This window comes from Aspergillus puulaauensis, chromosome 7 (genome assembly GCF_016861865.1).
Source record: "Aspergillus puulaauensis MK2 DNA, chromosome 7, nearly complete sequence".
NCBI classification, from domain to species: Eukaryota; Fungi; Ascomycota; class Eurotiomycetes; order Eurotiales; family Aspergillaceae; genus Aspergillus; species Aspergillus puulaauensis.
The window spans coordinates 135,890-149,642 of record NC_054863.1 but is presented as its reverse complement, the minus strand read 5'-3'; the positions used below and the strand labels follow the sequence as shown (position 1 = coordinate 149,642).

Sequence of the window (13,753 nt, the reverse complement as noted above, 5' to 3'; positions counted from 1 at the left end):
TTCATGATTCTTTTCGTGCTCGAAAATAACTAATCTTTTGCAAGTCATGCATCTTCCTCGCTCTCTTCCACTCGCTCTAGCCTTGGCCGGAACAGTCAGTGGCTTCAACTGCCCAGAGTCCGACATCAAAGTGACACACTGCCTGGGCCCTCGTGACTGTCTCTACCCGTTTAGTGGCGACTGCGGAAAGTACATATATTGTAAGGTCAATGACGACGATGTAACAGGAACACCGGTGGTGAAGGACTGCCCTCCTGGTTTTCTATGGGACAATAAACAGAAGCAATGTGACTGGCCACAAAATTCAACCTGTGGCCATCAAACCGACACTATCTAGGATGAGGTACAACAAGCACTTCTTCCATCCGACGGATCCCTCAACTCGTCCTTCAGCTGTTCTGACGCCCGAGAGTCCGAGGGAAAGGCGGAAAGCAGGCACGTCGGCAAACTGGAAGCTCTAGGACAAGCAGCTCTCGCTATGTTCAGGACAAGGCAAGGTACAGGCTGACTGTAACCTCCGTCTACGATTGTGATATAATTGTTGCTGTGTACGGAGCGGAAATTGACCCTTGACTTCAACTGCTTTAAGCTATAACTTACCGAGATGTGGCACCATTCCAAGGATGGAGATGTATTATTCCAAGTAATTCATTATCCCAGGGAACATGACAAGAACCAAGTGTCAAGTGAATTGCCTGGAGCCGTGTTTCGATGTCGGATAATGTGGTATAGTTAGCAACCACGCGGAGCAGTGATTAGGAAGCATAATTATGCAAATAATGCATTGTATGATGCTGCTTCCATATTGGGTATACAGTGCGAAAATCATCACAAGGCCAGCCAAGGACACTAAGCAATGGCATCAACCTGAACAGTCAAGGAGACCAAGACATTTCCGCTTCTCCAGTCTTCAATCTCAGCCTCGAGATAGTTGAGAATACCCGTGTTTGATGCTTAGCTATTAATGCTGACGGTTCAACTGTACTGCAAGGTTTTGCAGGGTCGGATGCGACCTGCGCCTGTGATTATGCGCGCAGTGGAATGAAGACTCATTCAAGTCTGGGCAGCCATCGGCAGAGTTGAGAAACCTTATGGCTTTTTGTGGCTGTTGCACAGGGGCATTGCCTAGGCACTTGGAAGCAGGAAATATCAAAACCACCAATGGGAGCAGTATGGCGCCTGCCAAGAACCGTGATATTGCATCTGGCAAGAGAAGCAATTGATGAATGCCTCGGAGGACAGCAGGCATGTGCTGATTGTGGCAGCTGGAGCCAATGGATGCAACGGTCTCCAGGGTTAATCTCCATCGTTCCTGTTGGGATGCGGGGAGCAATTTAATTCTTAGCGCGGTGACTGACTGGGGTAGCATTAATTACCCCGTACTTGAAGTTAAAGAGACGGGCAGATAAATTCACGGGCTGTCCATCGTTTCCAGTTTCGTTGTCTTACATCTTCTGCAGAGCTTGACAGGCTGCTGATCTTCTTATCCACCTGAGCAGAGTTTACCTGCTGATCGACTACACAATGCGCTTCCACGTTCCCTTCCTCCTGGCCCTTACTGCCATTACACAGGCAACCCCTGTCCCAAGCGAGCTCGTCAAGCGTGATGGCGCCGCCGTGCTGGACGCTGTCAACACCATTTCCGAGGCAATGGTCACCCTCAACACCACCGTGACCTCCTACAAGGGCGGGCTCATCGGCACCGGCACGGCCCTTAAAATCGAGTTCCAGTCCATCGCGCTAAGCAATGACCTCAAAGACGGCATCTCGACAACCAAGGACTCTGCCAACTTCACCGAGGAGGAGTCGCTCAGTGTCTCCGGTGCTTTCCTCGACCTGCAGCCGAACATTTTCACCACCCTTGACAATATCGTCTCGAAGAAGCCGCAGTTTGATACGGGGTTGTTGGGCATTGGGTCGCTGTCCTTCTTGGTCAAGTCTAATTTGGAGAACCAGAGGGATCTTGCGGCGGAGCTTGGGGAGGAGGTTACTGTTAAGCTTACCCCGGCGTATGCGGCCATTGCGCCGGCGTTGAACAAGCAGATTGCCGATAAGTTTGATGAGACTATTGCGGTGTTTGAGTAATCAAGGGTTGAACTTTTATATGTTGTAGTGGTGTGTCCGTCAGAACGGAATACTTGTACTACTGAATCACTCCAATTACCGAAGTCTTTTATATTCGTAGTTGACCGTCACTACTACCGGTAAACATGCTACATGAACAAGACATTACTCATAGACTATGAATTACAGCCCTAGAGCCTTAACAAGCGCCTCCCCAACCCCCGTCGCACTGGCCGGGTTCTGCCCCGTAATCAACGGGCCCCCAAGCTCCGCAACCTTGGCCACAACCACCTTCTCGCCCCAAGGCTGGTTCGCCTTGACATACTTCCCGCCAGACTTCTTCTGCAGCTCATCCTCCAGCATAAACGGCATCACCTGGCTGAGATTCGCCTGGTCTTCCTCGGTGTTCGAGAACCCGGTGACTTCTGCGTTCTCGACAATGGGTTTGCCTGAGGGGGTGGTTACGTTGAGGAAGACGCACGGGCCGTGGCAGACGGCTGCGACGGGCTTGCGTGCATTCGCGAAAGTCTGGATTAGAGCGATGGAGGTTTTATCGGTTGTGAGGTCGAACATTGCTAGCAAAACCCGTTGTCAGTTTTCAAGGAATACGTCGTTTACGACTCATGTTGGGGGACATACGGCCGTGACCACCGACGTAGAAGATGGCGTCGAACTCAGACGCGCGAGGAAACACGTCGGACAGCTTCTCCGTGTTCTTCCAGAGGGATTCCTGCTCCTTGAGGAATTTGGAGGAGACGGGGTCGTTCTCGAACATGGCGACGGAGGAGGGGTCTAGGGGTGCGGTGCCGCCATTGGGGGAGGCGATGGTGAGCTCGGCCTTGGAGTGCAGGACTTCCCAGGGGTGTGCGAATTCGGGCTGGAATTGGCGGGGAATTGGTTAATTATTGCTGTCTGGACATTTTCTCAGGTTTAGGGTGGGGCATACCAGGTACCAGCCGGTGGGGTGGTTGTTGGCTTCGATCTTGTCGAAGGAGGTGAGGACGATGAGGACCTTGGGTGCCATTTTGTATAGATTTCGAATAGGGACAGGTATTGTAGTAGATATTGTTGATGTTAAATGTGAGGAGGGTAAACGAGGGTTGGGGGTTTTATACACCGCGGGGCATTGACATCATGGATCCATGCATGATTTCACCGATCGACCTGAAGAACCCACTCTCGCCCATTTCGGCAGACATTAAACTGCTTAAGGACTTGATTTACCTGTATGAGGACTAGTTTTGCATTATTCAAAACAAGCTCGATTTATAAGCACCTTTTTCTTCCCTTTTTCTCAAGGGGCCCACCACGTGTTGCTGGAATAATCCAGATCGGCAGCAAGTGAGACACTTTAGTTAGAGATAGAAGCAGCTTAATGGCCGCTGGACTGGCAATTTTGCCCCAGTGTTGGTGTACACCGTCTTTTGTTGACCAGCTGCCCCGCTGTACTCCGGACAGGCTGAAGCGGCTTCTCACGGAAAAAAATTATTGAATTATAATGGAATGTTAGCTTTACCTGGCTGATTCTGCTTCTAAACCCTCATCAACCCATCGACTCGGAAGCTGCAGTAGGTCAGATGCTTTTGGGTGCCCTCTTATCCCTATATTGCCGATACCGCTGCAGTCGATTTTTATTCGAACCGAGAATATACCGGCCATAGCTTGCTTGGAAGCTAAAAGTCATATATCGGCGGTTCCCACTGTCTAGACTCTAACTACAGCTCTGGTTACGGTGTTAGTAGATGTACTGCTAGTCTTTCCGTCGGTAACGAGCCGGGGTTAAGGCAAATGAGCTCTTATCCGTTGGGCTGGCAGTCAACGAGCTTATGGGCAACAGATCGAGAATCTATTCGTAATCCTGATGAGACATAATTCTACTTGTGGGCGCACGGTCCCTGACAATTCGCCGAGGAGAGATGGTTTTGTCTGCTTTTGTAAACTATACGTAAAATATTTTATACAGTGGAAACGAAACCCGAGTCTACAGGACTGGCCTGATTGAGTATAGCTCTTAACTTTGGATGAGGACATGTCTAATTGGAGATAGCTGGCCATACACGATTTTCGGTGTAGTAGTGTAGTACAAGCCCTATTAATCGTTATAAAGGAATTCCCCTAACGCTACTAAAGAAGATTGGCGTTTAAACCCAACTGTAGATAAATTAAATAATACTAAGAAATAGTTATTAAACTGTGTATTAAGTAAGATATTCTTAGTATTAGTTAAGAAAAAAGCCCTAGAATATTATTCTGCGGTCGTGACCACCACCCACCATCATCGGTCCACCATCGTCGGCGTCAGCACTATGCACTGCATTTTTAGTGCTCTGGAGAGCTGGATGGTCAGTACTTATGTTGGTCTTGGCAGGTTATACCGTACTATAAGGTCCGTATACACTCGTTGAAAAACCATACTCTGTTTAGACTGTTCGATATACGTACTAGTCGCATTTGCATTTCGTACGTTTCTATGGGTCTGAACCAGCCTTGTTAATATCAAGAGGTCAAAGCTATCGTGCTAAGGCTGGGACTGTTATGGCGAGCGTAGATAGCAGTCCAAGAGGTTGGCAGCCCTGGTGTGTTGGGATTGACATGTCCTTTGGCTATTGGCCATTAGGCTGCCCCAGAAGTACCATGCATGTAGTATACTCAACTACTAATGGAGGAGAATGAGGGGAATGTACTTGCTTTTTCCACTTTACCAGCGCGGGGTCAGTCACCGTGATTGCTATACAGCTTGCATTGCAGATGGAATATCTCTCCATCAAACCATCTCGACGCAGTGACGTGTTAATGGTAATGACATAGATGGACTTTGAGTGGGTGCCTCGCCCCTCGCGTGAATTATTTATTCTCCCCCACCTCCATGCCTACTACGCAGGCTGTAGCAAAAGAGCTCAAATGGTATTCCAGCATTTTTGCGAAACTTCGTTACTGAAGCATATCCTTGCTATTGCTTCTATACTCCCGAGATGCCTCCCAAAGGGCGAAAACCGGCTGCACGATGGTCGCTCCATCCAGAGCTGCACGACGATATAGCAGCCCTACTAGACGAGGAAGGTCTGCATTTAGACTTCCTCGATGTGGATGACGACGATAGTAATATTCGATTCCGGGACACGAACATCATGGGCCGCTTCATTTGCCGCAATGGCCGATGTCATTCCAAGGGCTGGTCGAGCAAGAAAATCGCCATCACGATTCGGATGTACCCCGGAGAGCAATACAACGCGCGAGTATACCATCAGCGCTGCAAAAACTGCAATAGTGTTGGCCGACCGGTCCTCGATGATTCCTATGGAGAGAGGATCTGTTATTGGATTAAGAGGTGGAATGGGATCGAGGTACAGAGGCCGCCGTCTGCGGGCCAAAGCAGGGGTCCCCACGATAGAGACCGGTGTGAGGGATGTAGAGCTGGCCATTGTCGTGACCTATATGACGACCTGGTGCTGGGCTTGGATGGGTAAGATTAATATCACCTTCTATCTCACTAAACTAACCGTTATAGATTGACTATCTGAAAATCGACGATCGATTTCGAAGACAGGGCGTGGATATCATCGTAACTTCAGTGACATTATTAGCTTCATGAAGGTCTTCAAATTGGTATAAAACATAATTTATATTTAGCCACTATTACTTTCCGTTTTATTCCCTTGAAAGCCCATGATAGGATCAATATCATATGCAATACCGCAGTGCTGGAATGCATGGCTGTTCGGCAGCAATTGAAAGTTGTAGACTACAGCCGGACAGGCATGGCTATTTATGTATTCGGAATAGCTTTTATTATCCACATGTCTTGCGGAGTTGTGATAGCCAGAAAGTAGGCGCGATGGTATATTAACATCAAGATCTATAGTAATAACAGGCTAACAGGGATATTAAACAAATACACCACAATGCAAATTTAAACAGAAGCAGTAGCAGCCTAACCTCCCGATGCCTGCAGGATCATAAGGTAAACAGTCGCCAGCCCAGTAACAACCAGCTCATCAGCAAGCGCCTTGCCCCCCACGGCGGCAGGCTGGAAGATCTCCAACCGCCCGGCCTTCTTCCCACTCCACCCATTATGCTCCTTGAACCTGGCATACACGGCGCCGGTCTGGTCGGTACACTCACTGCCCATAGAGAGATCTTTGGATTTCCAGAGCAGATGCTTTTTGCCGGGGATGACCCGCGAGTCAAAGCCGTACGCGTGCTTCCAGTTGCTTTCGCTGCGTAAGGCCAGGTCGGCCCCGTTTATGGTGACGTCGATTTTGCTGCGGAAGTTGTGGAATGTTACCGTTGCCGGCAGGTTTGCTGTGCCTGTGGCTTGGAAGATCATGTGTGGTCGGCGGGTGTGGAGGTCTGCCGTGTATGCGAGCGGGCCGTTGTGGGTTTCTTCGGTGACTCGCATGTGTCGGCCGGACCAACTGGTGAATGTTACTTCGTAGGCGCGTGGTGAGGGGTGGAATCGTTGGGCCGGTTGGTTGTATATAGGGTATTGAGGATAGGGCTGTGGGTAAGGCTGTGGGTAAGGCTGTTGGTAGGGTTGGGGTGCAACTTGGCCCCAGGCGGACTGAGGGGGGTTGGCAGGGTAGCGCTTGTAGCCCATTTCGGTAGATTTGGAGTATATGTTTAGGTTGTATACAATAAATAATTATGGAGATTATGTTGCTGAACCGGAGGGATTCTGGGGTTTATATCTGGAGATCTCGATCAGCCCTAACCACTTTTGGCTCCATCCAGCGCCAGGCGATCGCCGCCTCTCAGCCACGTCCACATTCACGACTCTGCGCCAGACCAATTCCCCGATATGACGTCGGTATCCGCTGCCAAGCTGCTGCCTGCCTGGCCCGCGCTATTCTGGGGATGCTCGGCGCTTGCGCAGTCACCAGCATCCCTCGCCCGTTTGGGACGATCGCTGCGACAGGAGACAGTTTGTTGGCGGTGTCGAATACTCTTGTATGCTGCCTGAACGTTGAAGAAGGCGATGAGCTTGGGGGATCATCACAATCCACGGCACCGTCGCGAATCCGATTCTTGGCCTGCGTTATCGTGACGAACGACTGGTTACACGCGGTCGGAGAGTTTGCTGATTTAGTCTCGACTCCACGAAATACTGAGCTCGGAACTTGGTGGAGGAGGTAGTTATTGTATGGGGTGTTGAGTTGGAATGTACCCTGTAGATCCCTGGCTGGATGCTTCCCCTAAGGACCTGACTGGCCTAAGTTTCCCTGCTCTGGATGCACAAAATCATTTAAGATAATGAACATCGGAGTTTATTCCGAGATGGACTGCCCCGCATGGTGCAATCAATATTGAATATTCCCATCTCCAACTCAAACCTCCACGACATGTACACACCACAATGTCAGTCACAATAACCCCCGGAAACCCACCCCCATTATCAGAACTGGCACCCGTGATTGAACGCGCTCTCTCACAAAACTTCACCCACGCATCCGCCTCTGTCATCCAATGCCCCGACCTCCGCAAAGAGCCCTTCGGCCTCGCTGCCCCCGGTCTATGCGGTGGCCCCCGCATCGCCGATGTAGGCGGACAGCCGAATCTCTTCCCGAGTCCTAACTTCGATGCAAAATTTGATCTCTTGTCTCTGGCGCGCGATATGCAGATGGATCCCGGGGAAGGGTTTGTCCTTGGTGCGGGCGCGGCGCCGTTCCAGGATATCGGGCACAATGCAGAACTGGCCCCGAATTTGGCTTGGAGGGAGAAGGCGGATGGGTCGCCGGATTTGAATAATGCGGATTCGTTGAATGTTGTGAATGGGACGAGGGTTGTTGAGGTTCTCCCGGGTTTAGAGTCTGACGACGATGAGGCGATCAAGTGCCGTCCGTCTCCGAGTACGAATTGTGCGCTTATGGTGAATTTGTTCGGTTCGAGTGGACACACTGGACCGGTTCTTAAAGTCACTGCGCGGGCTCGAACGGGGATAGAGAATTTCACAAACACGATTCGTGCTGGTCTCCTGGAAGTATATGGTGATTCCAGACCGGTTAGTCTGGGAGGAGTATTCTTGCTTAAGTCCGGGCGAGCAAAGTTCCACGTCATGCCTGATTTTCCACCGGCTGAGGAGCTGCCATTTAAGGATCGGAAACTGCTTGAGCAGCAGTGGTTGAGGTATCAGACTTGTGAGGCCCCGGTAGTCTGTTTGACGGTGTTTCACAGTGCAGACCCCGAGAACTTGGGGCTGAGGATGGAGCATACCCATTGCTTTGATCTGGAAGGAGAGGAAAAGGGAGGACACTATCACTATGATGTTGAGGGCAAGGATGTGGAGTATGAGGCTTATCTGAATGTAGCTGAGAGTGTCTATAGGATTCATCGGCCGGCATAAGATCTCAAGACTGAAGCTAGTGCCTAACGGCAGTTTCATTTCATGTTATATACACATAAGAAAGCACAGTCTGTATTTTGTGCAATTAAGTGGACCACTACTCATCCCCGGTCGCATAATCTCCCGCAGAGAGCTTCTCACTCAGCTCCTCATTCGGAATAAGATAGTCCTCCACGTCAGGACGCGCCTCGATCAATAGATCAGCAACCAAACGGCCAAACACAGTCTGACCTGCGGTATTGATATGCGTGCCGTCACCATCACTCAAGTCGTAGGTTGCAGCATTATCCGCTCCAATAGCGTTGATATAGTCGGTGCTTGCCGTGGTTAAATCCAACCACTTGGCCCCGGCTGACTTTGCTGCTGCGATGGCCTTTTGTCGCCACTCGACAAAGTCTTCTTGCACGCTGTCGCCGTCAAAGTTTCGCCGGGAAAGGGGTGTAATCACAATCTGGTCTTATCAGCATATCCATTCTTGATAAGAGAGGTGAATGGGGAGTTACCGGAGTAGCACCGAGGTCCTGGATATCAGTGCAAAGACCCGCAAGATTCTCGCCGTACTCGTCAAGGGACAATCCCTTCTGGTCATTATGCCCGAACTGCATAGTCACAATGGTCTGGTAGTCGTCAACAGTCTCGTTGATGTTCTCGACCAGATCTTCCCAACGCCCATTGGCACGCCAGGAGGCAGTAGTGCTGCCGCTCTTGCCGCGGTTTGCACCGTCTGCTGGAGAGTCGACAAACGAGAGGAATCCGTCGCCCCAGCCGCCGTCTGAGGCGACGGTTGAGTCCCCGATTGTGATTAAGTACGGAGGGTTGTCGGCGCGGCGTAGTGGGCTTGAAGTACCAAACGCGAGAAGCGTGAAAAGGGCGGCAGGGATTGTAGGCTTCATTTTGGCGGTTGCAGCTAGTATAAGGAAAGCGCTTGAAGAGATACTATGTAGAATCTCTCGAGTTTGTTGTGTATCGATAGGGTTTATATAGACTCATCCGGTAACAAGACCAGGTCATTCATCCCAGGGGTATACAATATTTCCTCCGTGTATTTCCCCTCTTGGCTTAATGCTGGTGCAGATCGTCGCGAAAGTGGCATAGGAGGTCGGTGGAATATATAAAATGCCGACATTTACCCTGTTCACAATTTACCCATCGGAAGGTCTGCCCGGCTCGGCCTTAGGATTCTACCGTTGTTCCCTTGGTCCGTTGTCGATGGAACAGCCCTATAGTTACAGTATACCGACGTTGCCTTGCTGCCTTGCTGCCTTCTTGCCTTGAACGCCAGGCCTGATACGATCTTGATCGCAGATCGGTGCCTGGCTGCCTTGGTGCCTTGGCGGATGCCTACCTTCGTGCTGGAACCTGCAGTCAGATCTTAAATATTCGATATTTTCTTTCTCGAGCTGCTACTCGACAATTGATTATCCGTCAGCAATCATGAGCTTCAGACCCGGCTTCGAACAAGTGCCACGCACTCAATCCACGCCCTTTGACCTGCCTGGGCTTACCCTCCCCCTGAGCTTCAAGCCCCAAGTAAGTGTTCCCCCGCACATTCCCCGCTCAAGATACTAACAATATCCGACAGAGAGACTGGCACGATCTCGTATATGGAAATGCCTTGGACACTGATGACATTCAGGATGGCTATGTCGGGTAAGCGCGTTTCGATCTGTGCACGAGATAGGCGCTAATAGAGTCAGCCATTTGTTCGTCGTCAGAGAGCTCACGATGATGCGGATCATGGAAACGATTACCGACAAGCCAAATTGGGAAGAAAAAATTTTCAATGAGGAGATTACTGCCAAGTGGAGAAAAGAGATTGTGTATGGCGAGAACGTCACTGAATCAATGATGGACTTTGTCCTTGCCGAGCTGCGGTGGAAAACTGACGAATATAAAAAGACGGGGCTCATAGAGTCGTATGATCCTGGTGTTGTCAAATCTGATACTGCAATTCCACGCGATATCCAGCAGAGACTTCAGGATCTGGCAAAGGCTCTTGAGCAGGAAGGCCCCAAGGACTATCACCCCAACTCTGACGACAAGGTTGTTGATCTGGTGCACCCGTCCCTCTTCCCCCTTGTCTATGGCCAGACAAACGTTCTCCGAGACAGGTTCATTGGGATTGATGACTGTTTCCGGAGCGTTGGCCTGGGAGAGCCCATAGAAGTGCGAGATGTTCCAAACGCCCATTGGTATAACTATCCGGGTTACAGTAACCAGTTCCAGTGGCTTCCATGCGAAGTCAAGTTTGACAGTAATAGCGAATGCCGAATCGCCTCGTACATCAACAATCTGCATCCGGCCAAACATCGTGACCTTTACCGCGTTATCGAACAGGTCCTCACGCGGACGATTCCGCTGTGGGAGCAGAGTCTGGCGAACAAGTTTGACTCGAACCGTATTCCATATAAGGAGATTGAGTATCTTCCCAGTGCCGAGCCAGAGCCCGAGTGGACAAGTGATGATGAAGAAGATGAGGATGATTACTACGACCGGCATCACGAATGGCGCAATGCTCGACAGCCAAAGCATCCAGATGCGTGTACATTCAAACCCCCTGAAAATCATTTTCGGGAGAGGCCCAACTTGCAAGCCAACTACGCCGATAAAGGCCTGCAAGTCATAGTGAAGATGGCTAATATCGAGCTTACGCCGGAGAAGCCGAATTACGATGGTGGGAGCTGGCATATTGAGGGGCAGCTGGTACGACTCCATCTCCTGCATTAACAGCCGTCTATTAACCATTGGTATGATAGAATGAACGAATCTGCGCCACAGCCATCTACTACTACGACTGCGAGAACATCACCGACAACACCCTCTCATTCCGCCACCGCGCAGACGACACTTTCTTTGAGGACTTTCACCGATACGAGCAGGGCGAGTTCGCCTTCCTGCGCGTATTTGGATTCGAGCCCGACGCTGGGATTGACGGAGGGGAGGACCATTTCACGCAAGACCTGGGCGGCGTATCATGCCGCGAAGGCAGGCTTCTGACATTCCCGAATACGCTCCAGCACTGCGTCTCGCCATTCTCGCTCGCGGACCCTTCTAAGCCTGGCCACCGCAAGATTTTGGCATTCTTCCTTATTGACCCCACTCGCCGCATAATCTCCACGGCTAATGTGCCCCCGCAGAGAGAGGATTGGTGTGACGAGTGGATGGATGCCGTGCAGAAGGCTCTGGGTCATCACCGACTGCCTGTTGAGCTTCAGGATATGATTATGAGGGATGTGAACTATGCCTCGATGTCTATGGATGCGGCGAAGTATTATCGACTCAGGCTTATGGAGGAGAGGAGTGTTAAATCCACGGATGCAAATAGGGAGTTTGAGCAGGGTGGGTTTAATCTTTGCGAGCACTGATCTGAGTTATTGCGATATTCTCAGTGGCTATTCGGTATTTCGTGATTATGCCAACTTATAAGTATATGAATACAAACTTTAATATTGCCTTGCCATCAATCACCCAGGTATCCGGCACTGCCCTTATGAACTGTCGTGCAACGACCTCTAATAGTATGACCATTTGGCTAGTATAAATGGCAACGCAGTAGTGGCCAATGAACGGATTTACACAGACCCAAGCAATTTATTGTTGATTTCGTCTTTGTTGCTAAATGCACCGAGCTAGCGGTTACCTAGACTAATAGTATGTAGTTGGCTAAGTTCGCCCTGGGGGGGAATGCCAACCTCCATTGGCATAGCCAATTACCTCCCCGGGTCATATATCAATGTAAGAATAATAGTACCCACAGCAAGCATCCAACAGCCCGGGGCAAAAGCATCCGAAATACTCCAATCACCATGGCGTTTAGCCCACACCAGCGCGAAGGCCAAGGAGCCCGCTGCATTGGCCCCCTGTATAGCAACAACCTTGCGCCATGAAAGGGTCTCTTTGAATACTAAACACCACCCTTCACGCAGGAACTCATCGGGGCCGAGTATTAAATGGTTGTCACGCTTTGGTATGATATTGCGTTGGAAAGCCTTGAAGCCTGCGTGCGCCGGGTACTGGAGGAAATGGTTCAATGCGTTTTGTGGAATTGGTGGATCGGTTGTTGCCGGGCGAGGAGAGTATTCATAGTCGTCAGCCCTACTACAACCGGTCTTGCAAGCCGAGCGGCCGCACTGTGGCCAGTCTTCCTCTGCCTTGGTGCTGAGGGCTATTCTGTCGCTGTGGTAGATGTGGAACTGTAATAAGTGTGCGTTAGACTTTTGTACAATAGAAGTAGAGGTAGTGTTGTTACCTGTTTCCATTCAATACGTGAGAGGGTACGGGGGTTTGCCCATTTCCAGAACCCTCGAGCGCTGTTGTACGCTTCACAGAGGGCGGTATAGAGCTGTTCATCTGTTGCCGCAGGTTCAATCTCAACATGGATGAGTCTCTCTTCCAGCCCTCCTGAAGATACAGATATCAAGAGGTATTTCTTATCCGGCCGGCTATTGGAATCTGGGTCGGTGCCTTGGTCAAGGGTAGGGAGTGTTTGTTGTGGCGATGCCCTTTGGGTGATTTGACTCAGGTTATGGCGGCAGCTCTCGAATAAGCCATTAAAGATCTGGGACAAATGGTCGAACACTTTGCCCCTAGTTGAGCAAGGTGCGCCCTGTGCTTGGTTGAGCTGGCGCACCCAGTCTTCTGCTGCATTGGCCGTAAGCTCGCGAACAGTTTCCGTAAACACACGCCCGCAATGCGACTATATGGGACTTGTTAGATGAGGGCAACGACAGTATTTTCTTGGGAGTACTTACACATGTCCACTGGAATCGCTTGTAGCCATTGGGGACTGGTTCATGAGTGATGACGTCCATATCCGAATGATCTTCTGTGAGCATTGCAATTAACGTGTCGGAGTAGTCTGTATGGTTTGCCAGCATCTCAGTGTCTAGAGTGGTCTTATATAGAGATTCCATCCCCTGGTACACGACTGGTGCTAGTGCAGCGTAGAGTGAACCCTTAAAGGGGAGTTTATGAATTGATTGCAGGTATTCACGCATCCAAATACTCCAGTCACCCTGAATGAACTCGCAGAACAGAACGTCTGACTGCTTGGATTCCTCTTTGAGGATCGACATCAGGACCTCAAAATCCTCAAAGAGCCAGCGTTCTCCATGGATCTCTGCTGCATTCTTGGTAGTAAAACCTTCCAAAACGAAATCTTTATTCTCACGACAGCATGTATGTGTGAGTGAAAGGATCTCGAGGGTAATAAATCTGAGGACCGCTTGTGAGACCTCCTGTGAACAGTCTTCATTGCTCAGCCAATTCTTGACCATAAGCTCAAGGACTGCGAATCAAATACAAATGGATCCTATAGACTTCTCCAGCGGAAGAATGAAGTCCCAAACC

General features: G+C 50.2%; 8 protein-coding genes across 8 annotated transcripts; 3 read left to right on the top strand and 5 right to left on the bottom strand.

Annotated features, from left to right (window-relative positions):
- Positions 1-1,524: 1,524 nt before the first annotated feature.
- Positions 1,525-2,085, top strand: APUU_70068A (cell wall mannoprotein 1 family protein; the record flags this gene model as incomplete). Its single annotated transcript, XM_041694900.1, has 1 exon — positions 1,525-2,085. The coding sequence occupies one exon, from the start codon at positions 1,525-1,527 to the stop codon at positions 2,083-2,085; it is 561 nt and encodes a 186-aa protein (XP_041560684.1).
- Positions 2,086-2,247: 162 nt separating this feature from the next.
- On the bottom strand, positions 2,248-3,088 carry APUU_70067S (type 1 glutamine amidotransferase domain-containing protein; the record flags this gene model as incomplete). The annotated part of the gene is made up of 3 exons (XM_041694899.1): positions 2,248-2,639; positions 2,704-2,941; positions 3,011-3,088. 3 exons carry the CDS (start codon positions 3,086-3,088, stop codon positions 2,248-2,250), a joined length of 708 nt encoding a protein of 235 aa, XP_041560683.1.
- A 2,044-nt stretch (positions 3,089-5,132) lies between these two features.
- On the bottom strand, positions 5,133-5,486 carry APUU_70066S (uncharacterized protein; the record flags this gene model as incomplete). The annotated part of the gene is made up of 1 exon (XM_041694898.1): positions 5,133-5,486. One exon carries the CDS (start codon positions 5,484-5,486, stop codon positions 5,133-5,135), a length of 354 nt encoding a protein of 117 aa, XP_041560682.1.
- Positions 5,487-5,995: 509 nt separating this feature from the next.
- Positions 5,996-6,661, bottom strand: APUU_70065S (uncharacterized protein; the record flags this gene model as incomplete). Its single annotated transcript, XM_041694897.1, has 1 exon — positions 5,996-6,661. The coding sequence occupies one exon, from the start codon at positions 6,659-6,661 to the stop codon at positions 5,996-5,998; it is 666 nt and encodes a 221-aa protein (XP_041560681.1).
- A 756-nt stretch (positions 6,662-7,417) lies between these two features.
- On the top strand, positions 7,418-8,404 carry APUU_70064A (PTD012 family protein; the record flags this gene model as incomplete). Its single annotated transcript, XM_041694896.1, has 1 exon — positions 7,418-8,404. One exon carries the CDS (start codon positions 7,418-7,420, stop codon positions 8,402-8,404), a length of 987 nt encoding a protein of 328 aa, XP_041560680.1.
- A 97-nt stretch (positions 8,405-8,501) lies between these two features.
- APUU_70063S (uncharacterized protein) lies at positions 8,502-9,297 on the bottom strand (the record flags this gene model as incomplete). Its single annotated transcript, XM_041694895.1, has 2 exons — positions 8,502-8,855; positions 8,908-9,297. The coding sequence occupies 2 exons, from the start codon at positions 9,295-9,297 to the stop codon at positions 8,502-8,504; spliced, it is 744 nt and encodes a 247-aa protein (XP_041560679.1).
- A 541-nt stretch (positions 9,298-9,838) lies between these two features.
- APUU_70062A (DUF4246 domain-containing protein) lies at positions 9,839-11,769 on the top strand (the record flags this gene model as incomplete). Its single annotated transcript, XM_041694894.1, has 4 exons — positions 9,839-9,934; positions 9,987-10,054; positions 10,102-11,107; positions 11,161-11,769. 4 exons carry the CDS (start codon positions 9,839-9,841, stop codon positions 11,767-11,769), a joined length of 1,779 nt encoding a protein of 592 aa, XP_041560678.1.
- A 345-nt stretch (positions 11,770-12,114) lies between these two features.
- APUU_70061S (uncharacterized protein) lies at positions 12,115-13,680 on the bottom strand (the record flags this gene model as incomplete). The annotated part of the gene is made up of 3 exons (XM_041694893.1): positions 12,115-12,597; positions 12,654-13,100; positions 13,156-13,680. 3 exons carry the CDS (start codon positions 13,678-13,680, stop codon positions 12,115-12,117), a joined length of 1,455 nt encoding a protein of 484 aa, XP_041560677.1.
- Between the last annotated feature and the right edge of the window lie 73 nt (positions 13,681-13,753).